Source organism: Ornithorhynchus anatinus, chromosome 3, assembly GCF_004115215.2.
Source record: "Ornithorhynchus anatinus isolate Pmale09 chromosome 3, mOrnAna1.pri.v4, whole genome shotgun sequence".
NCBI classification, from domain to species: Eukaryota; Metazoa; Chordata; class Mammalia; order Monotremata; family Ornithorhynchidae; genus Ornithorhynchus; species Ornithorhynchus anatinus.
Window position 1 is genome coordinate 95,606,890 of NC_041730.1, and position 27,784 is coordinate 95,634,673.

Sequence of the window (27,784 nt, forward strand, 5' to 3'; positions counted from 1 at the left end):
TAAACAGGATGAATGAGACTAAAATGCTCCTATTCCTGTTCTGATGGAAATCTGAATCCAAGCTGTGAAATGCTAATTTTCTACTGGAGAGAGGCCTGTGAGCTCAGGAAGCATAGCATTTAATCAACCCTCGCTTGGGACCTGGCATCAAGTATGTCAGTGTAGAAAAGGCCTGTGAAACTTCTGGAGTAGGAAATTTGAGCTGCCTCTTTTTTTCTTTTTTCTTTTTTTTGGTATTTGTTAAGCACTTACTATGTGTCAGGCACTGTACTAAGCACTGAGGTAGATAATAATAATGATGGTATTTGTTAAGCACTTACTATGTGCCAATCACTGTTCTAAGCACTGAGGTAGATACAAGTTGATCAAGTTGTCCCACATGGGGCTCACACTTTTAATCCCCATTTTCCAGATGAGGTAACTGAAGCACAGAGAAGTTAAGTGACTGGCCCAAGGTCAAACAGCAGACAAGTGGTGGAGGTGGGATTAGAACCCACATCCTCTGACTCCCAAGCACGTGCTCTTTCCACTAAGCAGCGCTACTTCTCTGTCTTTTATCTATCTTGTCTGATCACATACAAGCTAATCACGTTAGACCCAATCCACGTCCCAAATGGGACTCACAGTCTTAATCCCCATTTTACAGATGAGCTAACTGAGGTGCAGAGAGTGAAATGACTTGCCCAAGTTCACATAGCAGACAAATGGCAGAGCTGGGATTAGAACCCATGACCTCCCAGGCCCGTGCTCTACCCACTATATGACGTATTTATATTAGTGTCTGTCTCCCCCTCTAGACTGTAAGCTCTTTGTAGGCAGGGAGCATGTCTATCACCTCTGCTCTATTGTACTGTCCCAAGCACTTAGTACAGTGCTTTGCATACAGTAAGTGCTCACTTTATTCAATTGTATTTATTGTGCTCAATTAATGATTGATTGATTGAATAAGAGGGAGTAGGATTGAATACCATTTTTCAACAGACAAGGAAGATTCTAAAGTTTAGAGGATTCAACCCTCCGGACTGTAAGATTTTTGTGTCTATGAACCTTGTTGTAGTCTCCCAAGCACTGAGTACAGTGTCGCATAAGCCTGTTGTGGGCAGGGATTGTCTTTATTGCTGAATTGTACTTTCTAAAGTGCTCAGTACAGTGATCTGCACATAGTAAGCACTCAATAAATACAAGTGAATGAATGAGTGATAGAGCATAGGCCTGGGAGTCAGAAGGTCATGGGTTCTAATCCCAACTCTGCAACTTGTCTGCTCTGTGGCCTTGGGCATGTCACTTTACTTCCCTGGGCCTCAGTTACTTCATCTGTAAAATGGGCATTGAGTAATAATAATAATAATAATGTTGGTATTTGTTAAGCGCTTACTATGTGCCGAGCACTGTTCTAAGCGCTGGGGTAGACACAGGGGAATCAGGTTGTCCCACGTGGGGCTCACAGTCTTAATCCCCATTTTACAGATGAGGGAACTGAGGCACCGAGAAGTTAAGTGACTTGCCCAAAGTCACACAGCTGGCAAATGGCAGAGCCGGGGTCTGTGAGCCCCAAGTGGGACAGGGACTGTGTCCAACCCGATTTGCTGTATCCCCCCCACAGTGTTTAGTACAGTGGCTGGTACATAGTAAGTGCTTAACAAATGCCACAATTGTTATTTTCATTATCATCATTATATTATAAACACTATGGGGCTGAGGGGTGAATAAAGGATGCAAATCTAAGTACAGAACCTGAACAGAGAAGGACATGAAACCCAGACTCTAGTCTCAGCTCTATCACTGGCTGATGTTAATAATAATGTTGGTATTTGTTAAGAGCTTACTATGTGCCGAGCACTGTTCTAAGCGCTGGGGTAGACATAGGAGAATCAGGTTGTCCCACGTGGGCTCACAGTCTTAATCTCCATTTTACAGATGAGGGAACTGAGGCACAGAGAAGTTAAGTGACTTGCCCACAGTCACACAGCCGACAAGTGGCAGAGCTGGGATTCGAACTCATGAGCCCTGACTACAAAGCCCGTGCTCTTTCCACTGAGCCACGCTGCTTCTCTAATTGACCCTGGACAATTCACTGAGCCCCTCCCAGTCTTAGTTTCCTCAATCAATCAGTGGCATTTATAGAGTACTTATTATTTGCAGAACACTGTACTAAGTGCTTGGGAGAGTACAATACAATAGAATTAGCAGATACATTCTCTGCCCATAATGAACTCAAGTAGACTGTGAACCCTATGTGGGGCAGAGACTCTCCAACCTGTTTATCTTGTATTTACCCCAGCGCTTTGCACAGCGCTTGGCACAGAATAAGCGCTTAACAAGTACCATAATAATAGGAATAGAAATCTTAGCAGACTGACAGTGAGCAGAGCAACAGCTAACCCATGTAAGTGTGCACTGGACAGTTATGAAACCACCAGTCTCTTTGGGAATTGAAAAACTCCTGTTGATGGACAACCCTGATGAGGCAGACCTCTTCACCATATGGAATTCCAGTCTATCCCTTTTTTGCTGATGCTTTCTTCTCTTTTCCAACAGCCCCAAACACAGCACTATTAACACCAAACACTTTCTCCTTCCCTTAGAGCAGGGAAGGGAGAGATGTAGAATGTATAATTTGTCCCAATTCCTTACTCTTTATGGGTATCACCAATAATAGAATCCAGATGATCCAAATAAAAGTTTCAGGACAAATGACTTTCTCACATTTATAGGAAGAATCATGAATGTCCTAAACATCATAAATGGCCATCCCCATCTTTGATCATGGTTCAGGATGCTGCCTTTCACCTTCACTTAAGCACTTGTTTTTTTTCTTGAGTTTTGTGTTGAAAGCAAGAATTAGTCATTTTTACTGAAACCCATTCAAATACCCAATCTAAGGAACCTAGGATGCCTACTGTTTCTTGGCAGTTCCAGACCCAAACAACCTCCTTTATGATTATCTCAGTTTCCTGTTTCCTGGATGAGGAGAAAAATGAGATCATGAAAGAGCTCTTGAAACTACCTCTCATATGCAGAAAAATGCCCATCATGTATCATCAGTCATATTTATTGAGCACTTAATGTATGCAGAGTGCTGTACTGAGTGCTTAGGAAAGAACAATATAAGCAGTCTTGGTCAGGGACAGGATTTTCCTCTAGACTGTTAGCTCGTTGTGGGCAGGGAATGTGTCTGTCTTGTATTGTACTCTCCCAAGTGCTTAGTACAGTGCTTTGCACACAGTAAGCACTCAATAAATACCATTAAATGAATGACTGAACAAATTTAGTAGACCTGTGCCCTGACCATAACGAGCTTACGGTCTAGAAGAGGAGTTTGCACTCTAACGGGACAGCTATCTGGGACATTAATGATTCAAGCCCTTTTGAGCCTATCAAATAATTCCCCCTTTGACCATCTGCATCTAAAGTAATACAGGCCTAGATTGTTCGGGGAAGCTGATTATCCACTTAACAGAGGATTGGTTGCCACCAATCAATCAATCAGCAGTATTTATTGAGCACTTACCATGCATACAGCACTATTCTAAGTGCTTGGGAGAATACACTACAACAGAATTAGCTGCATGTTCCTTGCCCACACCAAGCACATTAGTCTCCCTTTTCAGTGTTTATAGGGAGGCGGCCTGATTTGAGTCCATATATTATTTCATCAGATTTAACTGTCTCAGCCCTGAGGTGAAAATAATGTTTTGGTTTTGCAGTTCCCCAAATCACTTGGTGCCCCCTGATATGGGGGTGCCACCAGTGCTTGAAGGAATTGCAAGTTCCTCATTGGAAATGGAAGTTCTCTGAAGGTTTGTAGCGTTCATCACTTCTTTGCAGCTCATAGGAGGAGGAGATGTGTTCATACCATTAGCCTGAATTATATTCTTGTGGGAAATGAAAATGTCTGGCTGAGGCATAGACGAAGCATTCCAGATACTAAATAGAGGGGAGGAGTGGATGAGAGAAATGGGGAGTGAAGGGAAGTGGAGATAAGATGTCAAGCTTGCTGCAGAAAGGAAAAGATCACTTGACCTTTTGGAATCCAACCAGCCACAGAGGTAAAGCATTAGCTGACTGAAGCGAGATTTGGAGATCACATCTTCCTTGTTGGGCTTGCCATCCTCCTTTGGAGAGCTGTTTAGTCAACCAATCAATTTCTAGACTGTAAGCTCAGTATGGACAGGAAATGTGTCTGCCAACTCTGAATTTTACTCTCCCAAGTGCTTGGTATAGTGCTTTTCCCCTAGTAAGCACTCAGTAAATACGATTGATGGTGATCTTTAAATTTTTTTAATGGTATTACTGTAAGGCTCTTACTTTGTGCCAGTCTCTGTCCTATTCCCTGGGGTGGATTCAAAATAACCAGGTTGGACACAGTCCTATCCCCCATGGAGCTCACAGTCTTAATCTCCATTTTACAGATGAGGTAATAGAGGCACAGATAAGGGAATCGACTTGCCCAAGGTCACACAGCAGACATGTGGGGAGGTGCCAGGATCCAAAGTCAGGTCCTTCTGACTCCCAAGCCCCTGCTCTATCCACTAAGCCAATAGCTTCCATAAGCACTTACTATTGAGTGCTTACTGTGTGCAGAGCACTATAATAAGCACTTGGGAGAGTACCATGTAATATAGATGGTAGACACAATCTTTGCCCTCCAGTAGCATACAGTCTACAATGTATGCTCCAAGCGCTTAGTACAGTGCTCTGCACACAGTGAGTGCACAATAAATACGATTGAATAAATGTGAATGAAGGTATTATATATGAGGTGCTATTTTCTTTCTGGTTCTTCTTATTTTGACATACATATGAAAGCTCACTGTGTTAAGTTAAGGAATTGGAAGCGGTAATGAATATTGGTCCAGATCCCGGGGTGCTCTTTGATGCTGCATTTTGTAAATGACCGTTTTTTGGCCGTTTTAGGTGGTGGATACTCTCTTCCCATGTGTCAGTTGTTAGTTTTTGTCACTAGGTGGTACTGCTGTGTTACTTTGTTATTGTACTGAAAAATTTTCTCTAATTCCAGTTACTGCCATTTGGGTCCAGTTCTGCTATTTTGATTTTGTTTTGTTTTCACTTTGATCTCGATGATTTAAGTCCCTGTTTTTCCTTTGCCAAAATGACACTTTAAAATTACTCTTTGGATGAGAGGGTGCTGTCTGATTACATCTAAAAGAAAAGATTTTATGCCAAGGGTTTGAAAATTTGATAGACCTTATAAACAAACTAGTAAAAGGGCAGGTTTTAATACTAACATACTCTGAATCTATATGAAGACGTGTGTTTATATGTATACCTGTAAATACGTGCTATAACTAGAAACAAACATTTTGTATACATATGGAATATCGGTGACTGATTTAAATATGTAATATGCACTTCTCCTGTAATATGATTTCATTACAGGTTTCAGCTAGACCACAGTGTTTTTCTTATATGACTGGATAGAAGGCAGTTGTCAGTCAGTCGTATTTATTGAACACTTATTGTTTGCAGAGCACTTGGGGAATACAGTATAACAATATATCAGACACATTCCCTGCCCAAAGTTAGGAACTTGCCTATGGCTTCACTGAAGCATGGGTATAATAATGCAAATTTATTTAAGAATGCAATCCTGCCATTGTACTGAGCATTGGAGTTCACCTTAAAGACATTTATGTCACATTTGAAGTCTAAAGAGAGCGTGACCATTCTTTTAAATGAAGACAGCTACATGTTCATTTCCAGATTTAAGTAGGTAGTTTCAAATGATTGACAAAAATAACTCAAAAAATGATTTCCTTTATTCCTGTGGATTATACATAGAAGGGTCTCAGCTTCATATGCATATAATTAAAACGAAAGTTGCCAAAACCTCTGAAGACATATGCTCTCTTACAGAATATATTAAATAGAAAATAGAGTGGGAAAAGTATACTTCCATAGCAGATTGTTCAGTTGTTCTTTTTGGTAATTAAGGCAACCTTTTCTAAAACAGCAGTGGAACATTTAGAACTGTTTAACCTGTCAGTCTGTCATCTTTTAAAATTTGTTTTCAAAAAGGGTATTTATAGAGTGCCTGCTGTGTACAATGCACTTTTTATGGTATTTGTTAAGTGCTTACTGAGTGTCAGACATTGTACTAAGCACTGGGGTAGATAGAAGCTAATCAGGTTGGACACAGTCCCTGTCCAATATAATAATAATAATTATTATTATTGTTAAACACTGTGTGCCAGGCAGTCTCCTAAGATCTCGGGTGGAAGCAAGCAAATTAGGTTGGACACAGTCCCTGTTCCAGGTAGGACTCACAGTCTCAATCCCCATTTTATGGTTGAGGCACGAGAACTTAAGTGACTTGCCCAAAATCACATAGCAGATGGGGCTCATTGTCCTAATCCTCATTTTACGGATGAGGATACTGAGAACTGAAGCGACTTGCCCAAGGTCTCACAGGAGACAATTGGTGGAGTTGAGATTAGAACCCTGGTCCTTCTGACTCCCTGGCCCATGCTCTATCCTTTAGGCCGTGCTGTGTCTCACCTTACTATACAGTCGCTATATTTGTGATTGTATAGTAAAAGTCATATACATGATATTTGCCCTCAAGGAATTTACAAGATAGTAGGGAGACTTACACTTAAATAAATTGCAGGTAGGAAAAACCAGTGGAGTGTAAAGCTATGTACAAAAGTGTTAGGTGGGGTTGTGAATACTTAGTGCTTAATAATTATGTATATATTAAACATTAATTATATAACAAGTGCCATGTTAAATGTTATAGTAGATATAAGATAATCAGAATTTGGTATTGCTCCTGTCCCCCAAGAGGGCATATTTACTATGATCTTACTCTGTGCAGAACATGCACTAAGCACTTGGGAAAGTACGATAGAGTTAGTAGGCATGATACCTGCCTTCAAGAAGATTACAATTTTGTGAGGGAGACAGACATTGAAACAAATTAAAGGTAGGTAGACACCCCGCTCCTCTGGCACTACCCTCCTCACTGTGCCTCATTCTCGCCTGTCCTGCTGTCAACCCCAAGCCCACGTCCTACTTCTGCCCTGGAATGCCCTCCCTTTTCATATACACCAAACTAGCACACTTCCCCCCTTCAAAGCCCTACTGAAACCTCACCTCCTCCAGGAGGTCTTCCCAGACTAAGCCTCTTTTTCCTCTGCTCCCCCTCCCCTCCCCATCACCCCGACTCGCTCCCTTTGCTCTAGCTCCCCTGTCCCCCAGCACTTGTGTTTATATGTACATATTTATAATTATAATTCTGTTTGTTTTTATTAATGATATGTACACATCTATAATTCTTTTTATTTATAATAATGCTACTGATGCCTGTTTAATTGTTTTGATGTCTATCTCCCCCTTCTAGACTGTGAGCCTGTTGTGGGCAGGGATTGTCTCCATCTGTTGCTGAATTGCACTTCCCAAGTGCTTAGTACAGTGCTCTGCACACAGTAAGCGCTCAATAAATACGATTGAATGAATGAATAATGAAATATAAAGATTTGTGAATACCCAAGTGCTTAGGTGGTGCAATAATGCTGAAGTAGCAGTAGTTGGGGAAACAGGTTGGGAAGAGGAGAGATTAATCAGGAAAGACCTCCTGGAGGGAATGAAATTTCAGAAGGACCTTGGATGGGTAGAACAGTAATTGGGGAGGGAGGGATTTCACGTAGAAGGGAGGGTTGAGCAAGAGGTCATTGGTAAGAGAGATGAGAACAAGGAACAGTGAGTAGGTTGGCTGGAGCAGTGAAGAGTGTGAACTGGGATGTAGATGGATGTGAAAAAGGATGCATGAGGGGATGGGGCTAATTGAGTCTCTTTTTATGTTATTTATTAAGTGCCCACTATGTGTCAAACACTGTTCCAAGTGCTGGGGTAGATACAAGTTAATTAGATTGGACATAGTCCTTGTCCCACATGAGGCTCCTAGTCTAATTAGGAGGCAGAACAGGAAAGTTGAGGCGCAGAGAAGTTAAGTGACTTTCCCAAGATCACACAGCAGACAAGTGTCAGAGCCGGGATTAGAACCCAGATCCTCTGACTCCAGGCCCCATGCTCTTTCCGCTAGGCCTCGCTAGAAGCAGCAGTGGAAGCTGCTTGGCCTACTGGATAGAGCATGGGCCTGGGAGTCAGAGGATCTAGGTTCTGGTTATAGCTCTGACACTTATCTGCTGTGTGATCTTGGGCAAGGCATTTCAGTTCTCTGTGCCTCAGTTACCTCAGCTGTAAAGTGGGGATTAAGACTGTTAGCCCCAAGTGGGACAGGGACTGTGTCCAACATGATTCGATTGTTTGCACCCCAGTGCTTAGTACAGTGCCTACCACATAACATAATAAGCACTTAACAAATACCTCAATTATTATTCTCTGACTTGCCCAAGGTCACACAGCAGGTAGTAGGAAGCCAGGACTAATACACCTGTCTCTCATTCCCAGGCCCCAAGCTCTTTCCACTAGGCCATGCTGAAGCAGAAATGTTGATGTGGTAATTGGGGGAATGATAAGGTGAGGAGATCAAAACATTAATTGGCAAAGATTTCCTGGAGGAGATTGGTTTCAGAAATGATTTCCTCGAAGCTCAGAGAGTTGATAAACTAAGTGGCTGCCAAATAGTAAATATAGTATGGAATTCTAAAAAAATGGGATGAATATGTATCTATTTATCAATTTGTAACCTAGACTCTTTTTCCTTTGCAGAACTCAAGTTAAGGTGTTGTTCATTGTCAATAATCTACTTTTTCAAGTAGACATTTTACTCCCTGGAGGATTGTTCTTTTACCGCAAAACTATTTTTGAAGCTTCTAATTTGTAGTGTTTTTTTTGTTGCCAATACCAAACCACTTGTTTCTATTTCTATTACTTCTCCCCATCTCCTCCTTGTCCCCATCACCCCCCTCACTAAGCTACAAGCTCTGTATGAGCAAGGACCTTTCATATTTTCAATATTTCAATAGTTTCCCCAGCATTAGAACTGTTCTCTGCAGGCAGTACTGGACTTAATTAATATGGTAATGGAAAATCATGATGACATTTTGATGACAGCTTGGGTTGATCAACATAGCACTCACATAAGATAAATGATGAACAAAATATTCTTAATTTACATTGAGCTAATACTAGGAAGAGAATAATTTAGACCTAACAAGTCCTGGTTCTGGTCCTGAACCACAACTACAATTTGAAGACTGGGAACATTTCAAAATCTATATGTGGAAATATTAAAGGAATTTGTACACATACCATTTGTTTTTGTTTTTCTTGTAGATCCCCATATTAAGGTCTCTGGAAAGAAAGAAAATGTTAAAGAAGCCAAGGAAAGGATCATGTCTGTTTTAGACACAAAAGTAAGAGATATTGTAAAATATGGAATTTTCAATTCTCTCCCACACTATGAGTGTATTTTATATAAAAACAAACCGGAGAAAAAGAGTAAATAGTATTTTTTTATTTTTTTTCAAGATGAGGGAGATTACTGTAATGGACTGTTAAAAAACACCTTAAAACAGCTGCAAATCCATAGGTGTAACCAAAGTAGAAAATTTAATTATTAAATGTTGTATAATGAATATTCAGTTTTAAAGAGAATTCATTTTAAGATGGAATAAGGCAGGACATTTATCAAGACAAATATTTTTGATTTCTCTTTTGCTTATTAAAATCTCATGTGCAAAGAATGAGGCTTTTGATATTTAAATTGTAAATGAGTTAGAATTAGCACTTGAAATTTTGCAATTTTAACCTGCTCCTGCTGGACAGTTTCCTTAAGGTTTGAACCCCACAACATTCCTGTTCCCTAATAGACTCCAGATTTAAATTTTTAGTTTTAGATCTCTGCTTTTTTAAAGATTATTTTATTTTAGTAATGTAGCAGTTCTATTTTCTGTTCTTTTTAATTCATCTCGCCTCTGTAGTTGCATACTAGAAAGGGAAATTTTGAAACTACATTTAGAGTTTCTAGAAAAATGATTGTCAGTGTCTAGTTAACCTTTTTCTTGAATTTTCTTCTCAGATCATATTTTTCTTTATGTCTTCAAATTTTAATTATTTTGAAACTTATCTGCAATCTATTTTCAGTTATTTTATTTAAAGTGTGGCATAATAATTATAAGGAAAAAAGACTAATCTTGTTTTTATTGTCAGTGAGATGTGCCAAATCTACTTAGAGCCCACTTTCTAAAAAAAATCATCAAAGATCATAAGGAACTTTGTTTTAAAATCAAAGAATTATAATTTATACCCTTATTTCCAAAGAGGAAAAAAAAAACAATGTTTAAACATTGGAGACTATGAAAAGGAGTTTATCACCATGAGGTTGATGTTTAAATCAAAGTGAGATTTGTCCTTGGAGTCCATTTCATCACCAACTTTGATGATGATGGTATTAGTGAAGCACATGCTAAGTATCAAGCACTGTTCTAAGCACTGGGGTAGATTACAACTTTATTTTTGTCACAAATGCTATTTATGTAAAAGACTGTGTTTTGGAGAAATTGCCATTATTTTGAGTCCAATAAAATGGTTTCAATCTAGAGCAATCGGGTAACTTTGAAGATGGACGTTTCACATACGGAACATTCTCATGTAATTGGCAAAGGTGGCAACAATATTAAAAAAGTAATGGAGGAAACAGGATGCCACATCCATTTTCCAGACTCCAATAGGAATAACCAAGCTGAAAAAAGTAACCAGGTGAATTTTTTAATTTATATTTCACTTCATCTCCTTGTACAGTGTAAAATATATCAGTTTCTATTTGTGGAACATGATCGATTTCATGTAATTGGTACTATCCCTCTATTTTTAAACCTTCCCCCACATAATTTTTCGAGTAACTTTTTAAAACCACTTTGCTTAATATCTTTTTCCTAAAAGTGTTGACTGGCCCATGTCTTCCCCTCCTCAAAACCCTCCAGTGGGCTACCAATTTCCTTCTGCATCAAGGAAAGATACCGGGCCGGTGGTTTCAAAGCTCTATACCAGTAATTTCTTTCTTACATAGGGCTCTCTTTGTAATTCCTCAGCTCAAACCTTACACTCCTTAATCAGTTAATGGAATTTATTGAGCTTGTATTGTGTGCAGAGCACTGTATTAAGTGCTTGGGAGAGAACAACTCCAAGCACGACTTTTTCTCACCTTTTCAGTCTCTGGCCCCTTACTGACGCCCATCCCCCTGCCATGAGTCTCTCCCCGCCTCAGATCCACCAATTGTAGAGTGATGATAGTAGTAGTAATGGCATTTATTGAGCACCTCCTGAATGTTCTGCACTGTACTAAGCACTTGGAAAATTCAAAGCCAGCAAGTGATACTTTCCCTCTGCCTATGGAGCATTTACTTTGACGGGTAAGGCAGACATAAAAGTATTTACAATAAGTAATTGAATATGCTATTGAATAAATGTGTGTATTTAAATGGGTATATTTGGGTATTTTAAGTTCTGAGGAAGGGTATAAATAAGTACCTAAGTGTTCAGCTGGTGAGTTTGCATGACTCAGGATGCAGGGAATTAAATGATGATGACATTTTGAAAGAAGTGAGGTTTGAATCTAGGGAGGGCTGTGTTTTATCCAATCTGGGGAATGAGAGAGTTTCAAGTGATAGGGAAAAGCACAAGTCAGGGGCTGCAGACAGGGAGAGTTCAGGGTGAGGTACAGTTAGAACATAGCCTTGGGAGGGTTGGGGAGTAGTGAATATAAAGTGGAATTGATGAAGAGCCATAATGCCAATCATGAGGAGAGGAGACTTTGCTTGATTCGGGGGAATACCAGGAGTCAGTGGAGGGTTTTCAGGAAGAGAAAGATATGTGCTGAGTGACCCTTCAGGAATTTGATCAATGCAGTAGTGTGTAGTTCAGGTTGGAGAGGGGAAAGGCTAGAGGAAGGGACACCAGCAAAGACACCAATGCCACAGTCTAGTTGTGATATTACTAGAGTTTGTACCCAAGTAGGAGCTGTTTGGGTGGAGAGAACAGGGATAGATCCCTTCTAGACTATGTTTGTTGTGGGCAAGGAACGTGTCTGCCAATTCTATTCTGTTGTACTCTCTGTACACAATAAGCACTCAATAAATACCACTGATTGAATGAGGAGTGTAAAGTTTGAGCTTGGGTATAATGAAGAGAGCCCAGTGCAAGGAGAGTGCAGGTATAGAGCTTTGAAACCACTGGCCTAGTGTCTTTCCTTAATGCAGAGCGAAATTGGTAGCCCATTTGAGAAGTGGAAAGGCATGTGCTAGGCAACATTTTTAGGCAAAAGATATTAAAAATAAATATGATTGATTCCTTGATTGAGTGTTGTGAACTGTCAGGATTTAGCATTTAGATGGTGTGTGAGAATTGAAGAAGAGCAAGAAGTCAAGGAGAACCCTGAGGTTCTGGATTCTGGGATGGAGAATGGTGGTGTTTCCTGAAACAGCAAATTTAGGAAGATAAATTAGTACTTTTAGGAGGAGAGATTAGGTGCTTTACTTGTGGTTTTTTGAAGCACTTACTATGTGCCAGGCACTGTTCTAAGCAGTGGGGCAGATACAAGATAATTGGGTTGGACATAGTCCAACATAGTCAAACATAGGGCTCACAGTCTTAATCCCCATTTTGCAGAGAGGGAACTGAGGCAGAGAAGTGAAGTGAGTTCCCCAAGGTCACACAACAGACAAGTGGCGGAACCGGGACTAGAACCCAGGTCTTTCTGACTCCCAGGCCCATCCTCTATCCACTAGACTGAGCTGCTAGACCTATTTAGTTTGAGAGGTTGGCAGGATGTCCAAGTGGAGGTGTTGTGGAGGCAAGAGGAGACATGGAATTGCAGGTTGAATGAGTGGTCAGGGCAAGAGAGGTTGATTAGGAATCATCTACATGGAGGTGGGAGCTGAAGTCATGTGAGAGGATGAGTGTAGAACAATGAGAGTAATGGATTCAGAACAGAGCCTTGTTTGAAACCCACAGTTAGAGGATGAGAGAGAAGTTGAGAAGGCATGGTTAGAGTGGTAGGCAGAGAGTCAAGTTAGAACCCTGTTGTTTTCAAGGGAGTGCAGGGTATTTTCACAGGGTTAAAAGCAGCTGAAAGGCAGAGGAGGATTAGAACCGAGTAGAACCCATTTGATTTGGCCTTAAGGAAGTCACTGCAGAGTCAAGTTAGAACCCTGTTGTTTTCAAGGGAGTGCACGGAGTTTTCGCAGGGTCAAAAGCGGTTGAAAGGCAGAGGAGAATTAAGATTGAGTAGAACCCATTTGATTTGGCCCTAAGGAAGTCACTGCTGATCTTAGAGAGTGCAGTCTCAGTGGAGAGAAGGGGTTAAAATCCGATTGTAGTTGGTCAAGAAGAGAGTTAGTGGGAGGAAGTGAAAGCAGCTGATATAAACAACCTATTGTATGTTCTAATTTTTTTTTTTAGGTGTCTATTGCAGGGCAGCCAGCCGGGGTAGAATCTGCAAGAGTTCGAATTCGGGTAAATATCTAAGTTCTTAAAACTCAGTGCAAAGTCCTTAAGTATGAAAACACTTCTTTTTTATTGTGTTTGTTAAGCGCTTACTATGTGCCAGGCACTGTACTAAGCATTGGGGTAGAGACAAGGTAATCAGATTGGACACAGTCCAAGTACCACAGGGGGCTCATAGTCTTAATCCTCCTTTTACAAATGAGGTAACTGGCAGAGAGAAGTGAAGTGAAGGTCACCCAGCAGACAAGTGGCAGAGATCGCATCAAAACCCAGGTCCTTCTGACTTTCAAGATAGTGCTCTATCAACTAGGTAGTGTTAGTTCTTCTTTTTGTTTGCCTGAATTGCTGTTTAGGTATAGATATTTTTCAGGCAGGTTCATAGATTTTTCTGTGATTATCAGTGTTAAAAGTGTCCCTAAGCAATACCACTCTTGTATCACCTCAGAGCTAGTTTGCCTGATGACTTTTAATGATGAAATGAGTTCTAGTGCAAAATACTTTCTTGAGTTTATGCACACACACACACACACACACACACACACACACACACACACAAAATCAACCTGACAACCAGTAATCAAATTGTCCTGGATACCTGCTATGTCCATCTGGTACACTATGTTCCAGGCCAATCCAGGGCTTACCTTATGGGCCTGCCCCGAATGGCTCTAGTGTATTTAGAAATCTTTTCACTGTTGAGTAAACCAGTCAGTTATATAAATGTGTGGTGCTTCAAATATGTACTTGGGTTTTTTCCATTTCATCGTAGGAGCTGCTTCCTTTGGTTCTGATGTTTGAGCTACCCATAGCTGGAATTCTCCAACCAATTCCAGATCCTAATTCTCCCACTATTCAGCATATATCACAAACATACAACATCTCAGTATCATTCAAACAGCGATCCCGAATGTATGGTGCTACTGTCATTGTTCGAGGGTCGCAGAATAACACTAGTGCTGTGAAGGTAATTCAATCCAAATTTTGTAAATGGACAGCTTTCATTTGGTATTAAGCACTTACTCTGTGCCAAGCTCTTTGCTATCTTACTGCCGCCGACCTCTTGTCCACATCCTGCCTCTGGCCTGGAACACCCTCTCTCTTCATATCCGACAGATGATCGCTCTTTTCTACCTTCACAGCCTTATTAATAGCACATTTCCTCCAGAGACCTTCCTCAACTAAGCTCTCGTTCCATCTTCTCCCACTCTGCTCTGCATTGGCTTTGCACTTGGATTTATACCCTTTTTACAACCCTCCCTCATCCCCATAGCAGTTACGTATATATCTGTAATGTTTATATTAAAAACTGTATCCCCTCTACACTGTAAGCTCATCATGGGCAGGGAATGTGTCTACCAAACCTGCTCTGTTGTACTCTCCCAAGTCCTTAGTACAGTTCACTGCACACAATAAGAACTTAATAAATATGCTTGATTGATTAAGTGAGAGGTAGATACAGATTATTCAGATAACCTCACAGCCTCACAGTGCTCATGACGGAAAGTGGGTTTTTCATCCCCATCTCATAGATGTGGAAACTGAGAAGTGAAGTGACTTGCCCACAGTTTGCCAGAAGCAGATCTGGGATTATTAATAATAATAATGATGATGGTATTTGTTAAGTGCTTACTATGTGCCAAGCACTGTTCTAAGTGTTGGGGTAGATGCAAGGTAATCAGGTTGTCCCATGTGGGACTCACAGTCTTAATCCCCATTTTACAGATGAGGTAACTGAAGCCCAGAGAAATTAAGGGACATGCCCAAAGTCACACAGCTGACAAGTGGTGGAGTGGGGATTAGAACCCACAAACCAAGCCCGTGCTCTTTCCACTAAGCCATGCTGCTTCTCCAGATTAAAATTTGGGTCTTCAACATCATCATCAACCTCAGTGTTACTTGCTGAACACTTACTATGTGCAAAGCACCTTACTGAGCACTTGGGAGAGTACAGTGCAATGGAGTTGGTAGACACGTTCACTGTTTAGTCTGACTAGCTAGGCTATGCTCTTTCAACCAGCAAGTAAGGTGCCTTAATAGATGTGTGATGGATTTGCTCCTCTAGTGCTAACCTTCTCACTCTGCCTCGATCTCAGCTGTCTCGCCACCACCCCCTAGCCCACCTCCTGCCTCTGGCCTGGAATGCCCTCCCTAATCAAATCTGACAATTACTTTTCCCCACTTCAAAGCTTTATTGAAGGCACATCTCCTCCAAGAGGCCTTCCCAGACCAAGACCCACTTTTCCTCATCTCCCACTCCCTTCTGCGTTGCCCTAACTTGCTCCCTTTGCTCTTCCCTTTTCCCAGCCCCACAACACCAATGTACATATCTTTAATTTTATTTATTTGTATTGATGTCTCCCTGTCTCTGGACTGTAAGCTCGATGTGGGCAGGGAATGGCACTGTTTACTGTTGTATTCAGTACTCTTCCAAACGCTTAGTACGGTCGTCTGCAGACGGTAAGTGTTCAGTAAATACGACGGGATGAATAAATGAGGGATTGTTTCTTCTACTGTGTTTGACTGAGGCTTGTATTTTTGGTAAATGTCAAAAATGTCATAGATGTTGCCACAACATGGGATAGCTTTCCTGCAGTGAAACCTGAGTACACTTGGATTAATTATTTTGTGTTATTGTGTTTTCCTTTTCGTTTTCCCAGGAAGGAACTGCCATGCTGTTGGAACATCTCGCTGGGAGTCTGGCATCTGCTATTCTTGTCAGCACCCAACTAGACATTGCAGCTCAACATCATCTCTTTATGATGGGTCGAAATGGAAGTAACATCAAGCATATCATGCAGAGAACTGGTGCTCAGATCCATTTTCCTGATCCCAATAACCCACAAAAGAAATCCACTGTCTACCTCCAGGGCACAATAGAGTCCGTCTGTCTTGCTAGACAATATCTCATGGTAAGGATCTAGAAAAGTTTGTGACAGAAAATGTATTTCACCTAACCAGAATAGAACCTGGAGTTTCCTTAGAACTTTTGCCTCTAAAAGACTTTGGCATTTTAAAGCCTTTGGAATCTCTCCTTTCCTCAAAACTACCTCTTGTCTTCCTGTGTCTTTCCATATCAGACAGAAACTCCTCTTGATCAGCTTTAGGATCCCTCCAACTTTCCCTACCTTACCAATTTGTTCTCTTCATCCAGTAGTAGTAGTAATAATAATATTTATTAAGTGCTTATTGTGGGCAGGCCACTGTACTAAGTGCTGAGAAAGAGTGTTCAAATGGGAATTATCCATGAACCCGGTTCCTTCAGAAGCTCATGTCTGTGAATAAAGGTGGGGGAGGGGACTTGAGACAGGCATACTGGGAGAAATGAAACAATAAAATATGAAAATAACATAAGAGACAATGTCAAATACACAAAACACAAAATAGAAACCCAAATTAGCAGGGAGCCATGGCTGCAGGATAAGAATTTCAGGATCCTCATTATTCAGAGTCCGCAGCTTTCCCAAGCCACGGCAACAGCTACTGCAGCCACTAGCCTTTCCCAAGTTTTAAGGAGGCCTCAAGCTGTGGGTGGTGTTCTCTTTCCTGCCAGCGTGGTGGAAAACAGGACAGATGAAGTCTCCTCGGTGGGGTGGAGGGGAGCTCGTGCCCATTCTTGGGGAGGCAGCGAGGTTCGTGCACAGAACATGCCAGGGATGGTCAGAGAGTTCCTCAGCCATGGTGGGAGGGCTGAGGGCGCACAGGATGTGCATTTCACTCAGCTGCCTTGGAAAAGTCCTGTTTCCCAGCTCACTCTCTTCATCCCCCCGTCCTCCCGCAAGCTAACTTTCTAATTTTTTCACACTCTCAACTCTCCCACCTCCATGCCCTTGCTCACATCCTTCCCCTGACTTGTAACTCCCTCCCTCTCCTAATAGGACATACCATAGCTCTCTAACTATTTAAAGCCCTCTGAAAAAACTCAGTTCCTCCAAGTTTCCTCTCCTTCATTTCCCAGTACCCTGCGTTATTCAAACCCATCACCCAACTCTAACACTGATGAGCTAACTTAAACCTATCCTCAGCAAAGCAACATGGATTAGTGGTTAGAGCACGGGTCTGGGATAGGTTCTAATCCCGACTCTGTTGTACGACCTTGGGCAAGGCATTTAACTTCTGTGGGCCTCAGTTACCTTATTTGTACAATGGGGGTTAAGAGTGTGAGCCCCATGTGGGACAGGGACTATGTCCAACCAGATTAATTTGTATCTACCCCAGTGTTTAGAACAGGACTTGGCTCATAGTAAATGCTTAACAAGTACCATTATTATTACTATTATATGTATGTTTATTCAGTTTGTACATTTCATTGTTTATTTTGACTGCTACACTTGTAAATATTTTTATTACTTACTCCTCTGTTAGTGTTTAACCTCAGTTTAAGCTCCCTGTGGGCAGAGAACTTGTCATTCCTTTAATTTGTACTTCTTAAATGCCCACTAAAGTGCACTGCACCAAATAAATGCCCAATATAATACTAATACTTCTGTTACTCATTTCCAAGATGAGCCAGAATGGAAAAACTAATTTTCAAAAATAAAATATAATAGCAAGAAGTTACTGCAATCACATGAGATCCTAGAAGTTTAACGCAGATATTGTGTGGTGGTTGTCTTTGAACTGGTAACTTAACACGTGAGATCCTAGAGTTTTAATGCTGATATTGTGAGGTGGTTGGCTTTGAACTGGTAACTTGTCCTATTTGTAGTTATCTGTGTTTACCTGTAAAAAAAAATCGCTGTTAAACAAGATATATTTTTCAATGTTTTGCTCAGGTTTTAGAAGTTTACTCTAGTTCCATTGGAAAATTTTGTTTTGAAATTTTCTAGGGCTGTCTTCCTCTTGTGCTGATGTTTGATATGAAAGAAGAAATTGAAGTAGAAGCACAGTTCATCGCCCAGTTGATGGAGCAGTTAGATGTCTTCATCAGCATTAAGCCTAAGCCAAAGCAACCAAGCAAGGTTGGTTTTGTGTTAGAATTTAACAGTGCATATAACTCCCTTTTCTCCCATTTCATTCCTAGATATTTCATTTAGAAAGTATCTGGATTTAATATCATAAGGTTTGGATTTAATATCATAAGTTTTGGTAATAATATTTTACCTGTAACATTAGCTTTATTAAGGAAGGTTCAGTATTTTTCAATTGAGTTTCCTGTAAAATCCTTTTGTTTTCTCTACCTGTTTTTCTTTTCTTTGTCATGGCTAAAAATTCCATATTCTGTTTTAAGAATTATTGTATTTGTTAAGTGCTTACTATGAACCAGGCATTTGCTATGTATGGATTTGTTTAAATCGCTCTCTGGAGGATTCAAGAAGACCATCGATTTTCCTTTCAGCTGTGTCTATCTTGGCATACCCCATGGTGGGCTGAAAATGTCCTGGCATCTGTCTGCATCTTGGGGGTACCTGCAGTAGCATAGCGTACCGTTGCTACTCCTTGTTATGATTGGGCCATGCAGGCAGGGAGGTTTGGCTTAGTAAGTCGCACAGCCGTACAGAGGGCCCTTAATAGACCCCCGATCTCATGCGATTGACCGCAGCTACCCAGGAATGTTTGTTGTCTTTCACTTACCTCTTCAACATGCCACCAACCTTTCTGGATTCTGGGACTAATCTGGCATTTTCAAGAGTGTCAGCTAGTGAGAACGAAAAAGCTTTAAATGCTGCCTGACAGCCAGGCCCACATGCTGTCACTGGGAGATGGGCTGGTGACTGAGGGCTAATTGATCTGGTTTGGATGTCAGTCTCTGATAGTGCGAGATGTTAGGTGTATCCCACAGAAATGCAAACCTCAAAAGAAATTTCTGTTGAAAAACTTTCTTGAATAAGCATGTTTGCCCCACGTAGACACATACTTAGGTTATGTACATCATATTAAAGAGTTCTGCCTTCAAAATATGAAAGTGAGCCTTCATTTGAGGCCATAGTAAATAAATCATAATGGTTTCCTGAACCATTTCTTCCACGATAGTAGAGGGTCTTCTGCTTGTCTACTGGGAATTAATAGAATGTGGTAGTTTTAAGAGGCATCTGTGAGTTGTTAGATTTTTAGTGGTTCTTCATATCAAATGGATGCCTGCCTGAAAAGATGGAAAAATCAAATCTGTTGATAAACTGTCAGTGATACTTTCATGAACTAGTAGACTAAATGTATTCTGGCCTCTGTTGCTACCAATTTGTAGGTCAGTGATGTCCTGCATGCTTTATTAAGAATCAGAGAGATGGAAAATCGTAAAATGTTATGTTTTAATATCAAGCGTTAGCAATAATCCACTCTTCGTTTACCACAAGAGACATTTTCAATTGGGAGTAAAGATGTTCTCTGAGTGGAAATGAGGTGCTCATTTTTATCTCCAAATTATTGTAATGTTCTATTCACGTTTTGATTTTTTATCATATGTTTTTGTAGTCTGTGATTGTGAAAAGCGTTGAACGAAATGCCTTAAATATGTACGAAGCAAGGAAATGTCTCCTTGGACTTGAAAGTAGTGGAGTTGCCATAACAACCAATCCCCCTGCAGTATCATGCCCTGCTGGCCTGTCGTGTCCAGGTTTGGATATCTTAGCTTCGGCGGGACTTGGACTAACTGGACTAGGTATAAGATTTTATAATTCTAGCAAATCTTCAATAACCCAAGGGCCTGTTTTCTGGGTTGTTATTATGCAGGTCCCATAAGTATCCTCTTTCTCATTCCTTCCCCTTGTCTCCCTTCCCATACACACACTCCCTACCCCTCCCGCCCCCAACTCCGGAGCTGTTTGACAGCTCTTAACTTTTTCACCAGAAGATGGTCAGAGAAAGAAAGTAAACAAAATTCCAGTTAATCCAATTTTGCTTATTGCTAGAAGTTATAGAAAAGACTAGTTGGGCAAGACAGTTAAAAATTTGAGTTAAATGTGTTTTGTTTTTTAATTATCCACAGGTTTCCTCCCACTTAGTCTATGAGTCCCATGTGGGACCTGATTATCTTGTACCTACCCTAGCGCTTAGTACAGTGCTTGGCACATAATGAGTGCACAACAAATACCACATTTATCATTATCATTATTATCAATATTGTTATTACTGTTTCCATTATCCATGCCCTAGCCATCCTTCAATCAATAGTATTTGTTAAGCACTTACTCTGTCCGGATCAATCAACTGTATTTATTGAGTGTTTACTGTGTTTAAAGCACTGCATTAAATGCTTTAGAGAGTATTCATTCAGTTGTATTTATTGAGTGCTTAGTGTGTGCAGAGCACAGTACTAAGCACTTGGAAAGTACAGTTTGGCAACAAATAGAGACAATACCTACCCAACAACGGGCTCACAGTCTAGAAATGGGGAGACAGTCAACAAAACAAAACAAGTAGACAGGCATCAATAGCATCAATATAAATAAATAGAATCAAAGATATATACATATCATTAATAAAATAAATAGAATAATAAATATGTACATACATACACAACTGCTATGGGGGGGGAGGATACAGTGCAATACTGTCAATAGACAAGATTCCTACCCACAAGAAGCTTACAGTCTAGAAAAGGAGATTAAAGTCTGGAGGAGCACTGTACTTTAGTACTTGAGAGAGTTCAACAGTAGACACAATTCCTGCTGTCAAGTCAGAATATAGTCAGGGAGAATTAATTTAGAGTTAGTTGACCTTTATTTTTATTCCTAGGTTTTTTATACATGTTTCTTTTTCCTAAATTATAATTGCTTAAGAGAATATGTTACAGGGTTTTTTCAGAATATTTCCTAGAAGTGCTCATCTAGGTTTGAGGAGAAGGGACCAATTGTGGCAAATGTTTTTGGATCTGAAAATAGGAAAGAAAATGTATAGATATTGTAAGTGAATGTACACTGGGAGATAGAAAAATACATACCGATTAGTTAGATTCCAACTCAGTTTTTTTCAATAACATTAACACAACCATTAACTTTACATAAATTTACATGAATTTAAATGTGGAAAATTTTAAAAAAAAGAAAATCACCAATATGAACAAAAATGAGCTTATGGAACACCAGAAGAGATAAGCTTCGCCAAAGAAATATATCCACCCTTTTCTGAAAAATCCTTATGTCGAGCATTCTAAGTATCCTTTTATCTAGACTGATCTCACTGAGGTGGGTGAGGGGAGAAAAGGAGTGGATTAAGGTGGGGACCGAAATGGTTTCAGTCACAATGCAGGGTGGAACCAAAGAGACTGTTAAGGAAGAAAAAGCAGTAGGAGGAAGAAAGCCTTCATGCCTGTCTCCCCCATTGGAGGGTAAGTTCCTGGTGGAGAGAGAATACATCTTGGAATACTATTATACTTTTCCAAGTGCTTAGTACAGTACATTGCACACAGACTCCATGGACACACCCTCTTCAGAACGACCCATTTTTTGTCGTAAGGTTATTCTGGTGTGTGTATCCATGGAGTTTTCTTGGTAGAGATACCCAAGTGAGAAGCAGCGTGGCTCAGTGGAAAGAACACGGGCTTAGGAGTCAGAGGTCATGGGTTCTAATCGCGGCTTCGCCACCTGTCAACTGTGTGACTTTGGGCAAGTCATTTAACTTCTCGGTGCCTCAGTTACCTCATCTGTAATATGGGGATTCAGACTGTGAGCCTCACATGGGACAACCTGATTACCCTGTCTGTACCCCAGCACTTAGAACAGTGCTTGGCACAGAGTAAACGCTTAACAAATACCAACATTACTATTATTATTACCATTGCCTTCTTCCGTGGAGTAAAACCTTGAGTCTCTGCCATTGTCTCTGATCAGTATCTGGCGCACAGTAAGCTCTTAACACATACCATAGTTATTATAATTAATTATTATTATTATTAGGAAGGATGGTGGTGCTGTCAACAGTGATGGGAAATTGAGCGTGAGGACAGAGTTTGGATGTCAAGATAAGAAGTTCAGTTTTAGCCATATTAAGTTTGAGGTGACGGGAGGACATCCAAGAAGAGCTGTCTTGAAGGCAGAAGGAAACGTGAGATTGCAGAGAGGGAGAGAGATCAGGGCTGGAGATGTAGATTTGGATGCCATCAGCATAGAGGTGGTAGTTGAAGTTGTATGATTGAATGAGTTTTCCAAGGGAGTGGGTACAGTTCGAGAAAAGAAGCGGGGGAGACCCAAAACTAAACCTTGAGGGACACGCACAGTAAGGGGATGAGAGGCAGAAGGGGAGCCTGCGATAGAGACTGAAAATGAGAGGCCAGAGAGATAGGAGGGGAACCAAGAAAGGACAGTGTCACTGAAGCCAAGTTTGGTTAATGTTTTCAGGACAAGAGAGTGGTCGACAATGTCGAAGACAGCAGAGAGGTCAGGGATTGAGTAGAGGCCATTGGATTTGGCAAGAAAAAGATCACTGGTGACCTTTGAGAGAGTGGATTCTTTGGAGTGAAGGGGATGGAAGCCAGATTGGAAAGGGTCAAGGAGAATTGGAGGAGAGGAACTTGAGCCAGTGGGTGTAGACAGCTTGCTCAAGGAGCTTGGAGAGGAATGGTAGGAGGGAGGTGGGGCCGTGGGGTCAAGGGTGGGTTTTTTTTAGGATGGGGAGTTATGGGCATGTTTAAAAGCAGTGGGGAGGAGAAGAACTGTTCACTGGAGAATGAACAGTTGAAGATAGCAGTTAGGGAGGGAAGAAAGGAAGAGGCAAGTGTTTTGATGAGATGCGAGGAATGGGGTCGGATGCACAGGTGGAGGGGTACTGTTCTAAGCACTGGGGAAGATTTAAACTCATCAGGTTGGATACAGTCCATGTCCCACATGGGACTCACAATCTTAATTCCCATTTTACAGATGAGGTAACTGAGGCCAGAGAAGTGACTTGCTAAAGATGACACAGAAGACAAGTGGCAGAGCTGGGGTTCAAACCCAGGCCCTTCTGACTCCAAAGTCCATGCTCTATCCACTAGGCCAAGGTGCTTCTTTACTGTGACAGAATAAGAATTATGGGATTTGTTAAACATTTACTTTGTGCCAACACTGTGCTAAATCCTAGAGTGAATGTAAAGTAATTAAGTCAGACACAGTCTCTCTCCTACACAGGCTCACAGTCTAAGAAGTGGGAGGACAGTTATTTTATCCCCATTTTACAGATGAGGAAACAGGCTGAAAAGAAAGTAGTGCATGCGTTATTGATTTATTGTTGGGTTACATTGGAAAGACATATATATATGAAATTGTATAATTGTTTCATATTTTATAATGAAAGATATATACAGTAGTCTGTACATTCTGATTTAGCAGTATCATCAAATTTGTAGTAAAACTTTACTGAATTGGACATGTTGATTTTGTGCACCATTCTCTTATTAACAGGGCTTTTAGGACCAACTACTTTATCAGTAAACACCTCAACTCCAAACTCACTCTTGAATGCTCTAAATGGCTCAGTCAGTCCTTTACAGAGTCCAAGTTCTGGCACTCCCAGCCCCACGTTGTGGGCACCCCCTCTTGCCAATGCCTCAAGTGCTACAGGTAAGTAAAACCTGAAGAAACCTGAAAAAGTAACATGAAGAAACTATGAGCCTCTGTTGCGTTGTTCAAGGGGAAATTGTCCACATTTTCTAATCATATTCTGAAAAAATAGTACTTGTTAAGCACTTACTATGTGCCAAGCACTGTCCTAAGCACTGGGGTAGATACAAGGTAATCAGATTGTCCCACGTGGAGCTCACACTCTTTATCACCATTTTACAGATGAGATAACTGAGGCACAGAGAATTTAAGTGGCTTGCCCAAGGTCACACAGCAGACAAGTGGCGGAGCCGGGATTAGAACCCACGCCCTCTGACTCCCAGGCCCGGGCTCTTGCCACTAAGCCACGCTGCTTTATGCTACTTAGTCACCCCACTCTCAGCCCCACAGCACTTATGCACATATCTGTAATTTACTCATTTATATTAACATCTGTCTCCCCTTCTAGACTGTAGTCTTCTTGTGAGTGGGGAATATGTCTACCAACTCTGCTGTATTGTACTCTCTCAAGGACTTAGTACAGTGCTCTGCATACAGTAAGAGTTCAATAAATGCGATTGATTCTAGCATAGTGCCGGTAGAGAAGCAGCGTGGCTCAGTGGAAAGAGCACGGGTTTAGGAGTCAGAGGTCATGGGTTCTAATCCTGGCTCTGCCACCTGTCAGCTGTATGACTTTGGGTGAGTCACTCAACTTCTTGGTGCCTCAGTTATCTCTTCTGTAAAATGGGGATGAAGACTGTGAGTCTCACATGGTGCAACCTGATTACCCTGTATCTATCAGTGCTTAGAACAGTGCTGGGCACATAGTAAGCGCTTAACAAATACCCACATTATTATTATTGATGCCCCCATCAGCCTCTCACTGTCATCACTACTATTTGGGGCCTGGATTAGCCCAATTTCTCTCATCCCATTTACCCACACGTACAACCTCCTCATCTGGTGAATAACAGGGGACATGGGTGGCACAGCTGAATATAAAACCAGCTTGAATCCCCTTCATTTCTCACCACTGCCATGACCTCTTCTACTTCCTCCATGACCCTTTTTGATCATTCTGAAATATGAAGATCTTGCCAGGATTTCTTCTGAAAATTAAAATCTCTATGAAATAAAAACTTATTCCACAGAGCTGAAAGTAAAAGTAAAATATAAAACTATTTCAACTCTAGCAGCCTTCTAAATTTGTAAATCTCCCAAGTTGGGAGGTACACCATTAATATATTAGCAATTTCTCTGCTTCAAGACAGCATAAACGTTTTGATCCTGAAGGTGTGTTCTTGCTCTGATTTCTTATTGATGTGAATTTATTGGTTTTGTAGGATTCTCCTCCATACCACACCTTATGATACCATCTACTGCCCAGGCCACATTAACTAGCATTTTGTTATCTGGAGTGCCTAATTATAGTCAGACAACTCCTTCTCCTCCTCCTGGTTTAACTCCTGTTGAAGTCCACGTCAATGGTTTGCAGTCAGAAGGCCAAACAGTCTCCTCTTGTTTAAATGGACATGTACAGGTAATTTTTACTTTGTTTGGTCGCATGACTTGTGTCTAGTACATGAGTAGAGCTTTTAGTAGTTACCTTTCCCCTTCTAATAGAAGCTTTTATGGATGTAAATTAGGGAACATCTGGGTAAAATTATTCCACCGAGTATTTTTTTTAACTGTTTCAGCCTCCAAATCTGAAATACGGTACATTATCAACCTCAGCTCTTGGAGATAAAGTATTGAGTGCGAACCATGGTGATCCTTCTCTACAGACAAGTAATTCTGAACAAGTGTCCACCAAGTCGAATACACCTGAAGGTAATTTTTTAAAATCCTAGTATGAAAAAGGTACTGAAAAGATAAGCAGTAACTGATAATTGGAGGTTAATTTGACTGCAATAGTCTGCGTGACTAATACAGGCGAGCTTCTATCCCAGCCCCACAGCACTTATGTATATATCTGTAACTTATTTATATATTTATGTGTATTAATGTCTGCCCCACCCCCAGACTGTGAGCTCATTGAGGACAGGGATTGTCTGTTTATTGTTATATTGTACTCTCCCAAGTACGTAGTACAGTGCTCTGCACACAGTAAGCACTCAGTAAATACGATTGAATGAATGAATGAACGGACATGTCAAATAAGTGTGTACTGTCAACAGGAGAAATGTTTGGGTATTAGGGAAGAAAATCAAATCAGAATGTGCTACCCCAAACATTAATGAAAAAAACCCAGATCATCAGAGAAAAGGGGGATGAGGAAGATAAGTGAGGGGATTCAGAGCACCCCAGAAAGGTGGGGGTGGTGGTGTTCAAAGCAGCTGAGAAAAGCAAGAAAAAACTGAGCAGATGAAATGAAAAAGGGGTAAATGAATATTAGAGAAGAAGCCAACCACTTTTTGCAAGTGTCAGTAAATTTTCCCTATTTTCCTAGCCATGAAATTTAGAAAGAAACAAAAGGGAAACTCTGGAATATAGTCAGCAATGTTTTGGAAATGTTTTTTATGGATCCTGACCATAGTAATAGAGACAAACAAAATCTTCCTAAATGTTGAACTGAAAAATAGAATATGGATTAACGGCTTGGGAGAACAATGTTGCTGCCTTAATACCAGCCAAGAAACTTTTAGTAAAAATATTTTATGCAATTTAATAGACTGTGAGCCCCATGTGGGACCTTGATTGTCTTGTATTTTCCCCCAGGGCTTAGTACAGTGCATGGCACATAGTAACTGCTTAGCAAATACCAAAATATAAATTCCAAATAAAAGGTTTCACTGAAGGATATCAAATTAGCAATCTGAAAAGCCCAAACTCCTAGAATCCAAGGATTAAAGGTATTTTGAGGGGTTGCTTGACCATACCCCTGCCTTAAGGCAGAGCACATGAATCAATCAATGGCATTTACTGCATACTAAGTATGTGCAAAACATTGTATTAAGCACTTGGAATAGCTTTAAGCACTTGATATTTACCCCCCCTCAACCTCACAGCACTTAAGTACATTACGCGTGTTGTATTTATTTATATTAATGTCTGTCTCCCCCTCTAGACTGTAGGCTCCCTGTGGGCATGGAATGTGTCTATGTACTCTTCCAAGCACTTAGTACAGGTCTCAGCACACGGTAAGCACTCAAATACCATTAAGTAATTGATTGAAGAGTTCAAAAGAATAAATGAACAAGATCTCTGCCCCTAGGAGCTTATTATTTATTCATTCATTCATCCCATCGTATTTCCTGAGTGCTTACTGTGTGCAGAGCACTATACTACTAGTGAAGGGGACCGACATTAAAGTAAAATGCAGGTAAGGGAAGCAACAGAATACCACTGACCTGGAATGCCCTCCCTCTTCACATCCGCCAATTCTCTTCCCCTCTTCAAAGCCCTACTGAGAGCTCACCTCCTACAGGAGGCCTTCCCAGACGAAGCCCTCCCTTTCCCTCTGCTCCTCCTCTCCTCCCCATGCCCCCTACTCCCTCCCTCTGCTCTACTCCCTTCCCCTCCCCACAACACCTATGTATATTTATATATATTATTTATTATCGATGTGTACATATCTATGATTCTATTTATCTATTTTGATGGTATTGATGCCTGACAACTTGTTTCATTTGCTGTCTGTCTCCCCCTTTTAGACTGTGAGCCCATTGTTGGGCAGGGATTGTCACTGTCTGTAGCCGAATTGTACATTCCAAGCGCTTAGTACAGTGCTCTGCATGGAGTAAGCGCTCAATAAGTACGATTTGAATGAATGAATATCAGGATATGTTCGTAAATGCTGTGGAGATCAGGGTGGAGTGAGTATCCAAGTATTTAGGGGATATGGACTTAAGTGCATAGGTGATGCAGGGGTTAAGAAATTAGGGAAAGCTTCCTGGATGAAC

At 40.9% G+C, this 27,784-nt stretch overlaps 1 protein-coding gene across 1 annotated transcript in view; it reads left to right on the forward strand.

Annotated features, from left to right (window-relative positions):
• The window catches only part of BICC1 (BicC family RNA binding protein 1), a 284,059-nt gene that overhangs the window by 214,213 nt on the left and 42,062 nt on the right, over nt 1-27,784 (forward strand). The window contains exons 5-14 of the mRNA XM_029059879.2: nt 9,262-9,341; nt 10,528-10,686; nt 13,387-13,440; nt 14,201-14,395; nt 16,089-16,340; nt 18,258-18,389; nt 19,840-20,026; nt 23,745-23,903; nt 25,226-25,422; nt 25,580-25,712. Of these exons, the coding sequence (XP_028915712.1) occupies nt 9,262-9,341; nt 10,528-10,686; nt 13,387-13,440; nt 14,201-14,395; nt 16,089-16,340; nt 18,258-18,389; nt 19,840-20,026; nt 23,745-23,903; nt 25,226-25,422; nt 25,580-25,712 (1,548 nt within the window). The remainder of the gene's footprint in view (nt 1-9,261; nt 9,342-10,527; nt 10,687-13,386; nt 13,441-14,200; nt 14,396-16,088; nt 16,341-18,257; nt 18,390-19,839; nt 20,027-23,744; nt 23,904-25,225; nt 25,423-25,579; nt 25,713-27,784) is intronic.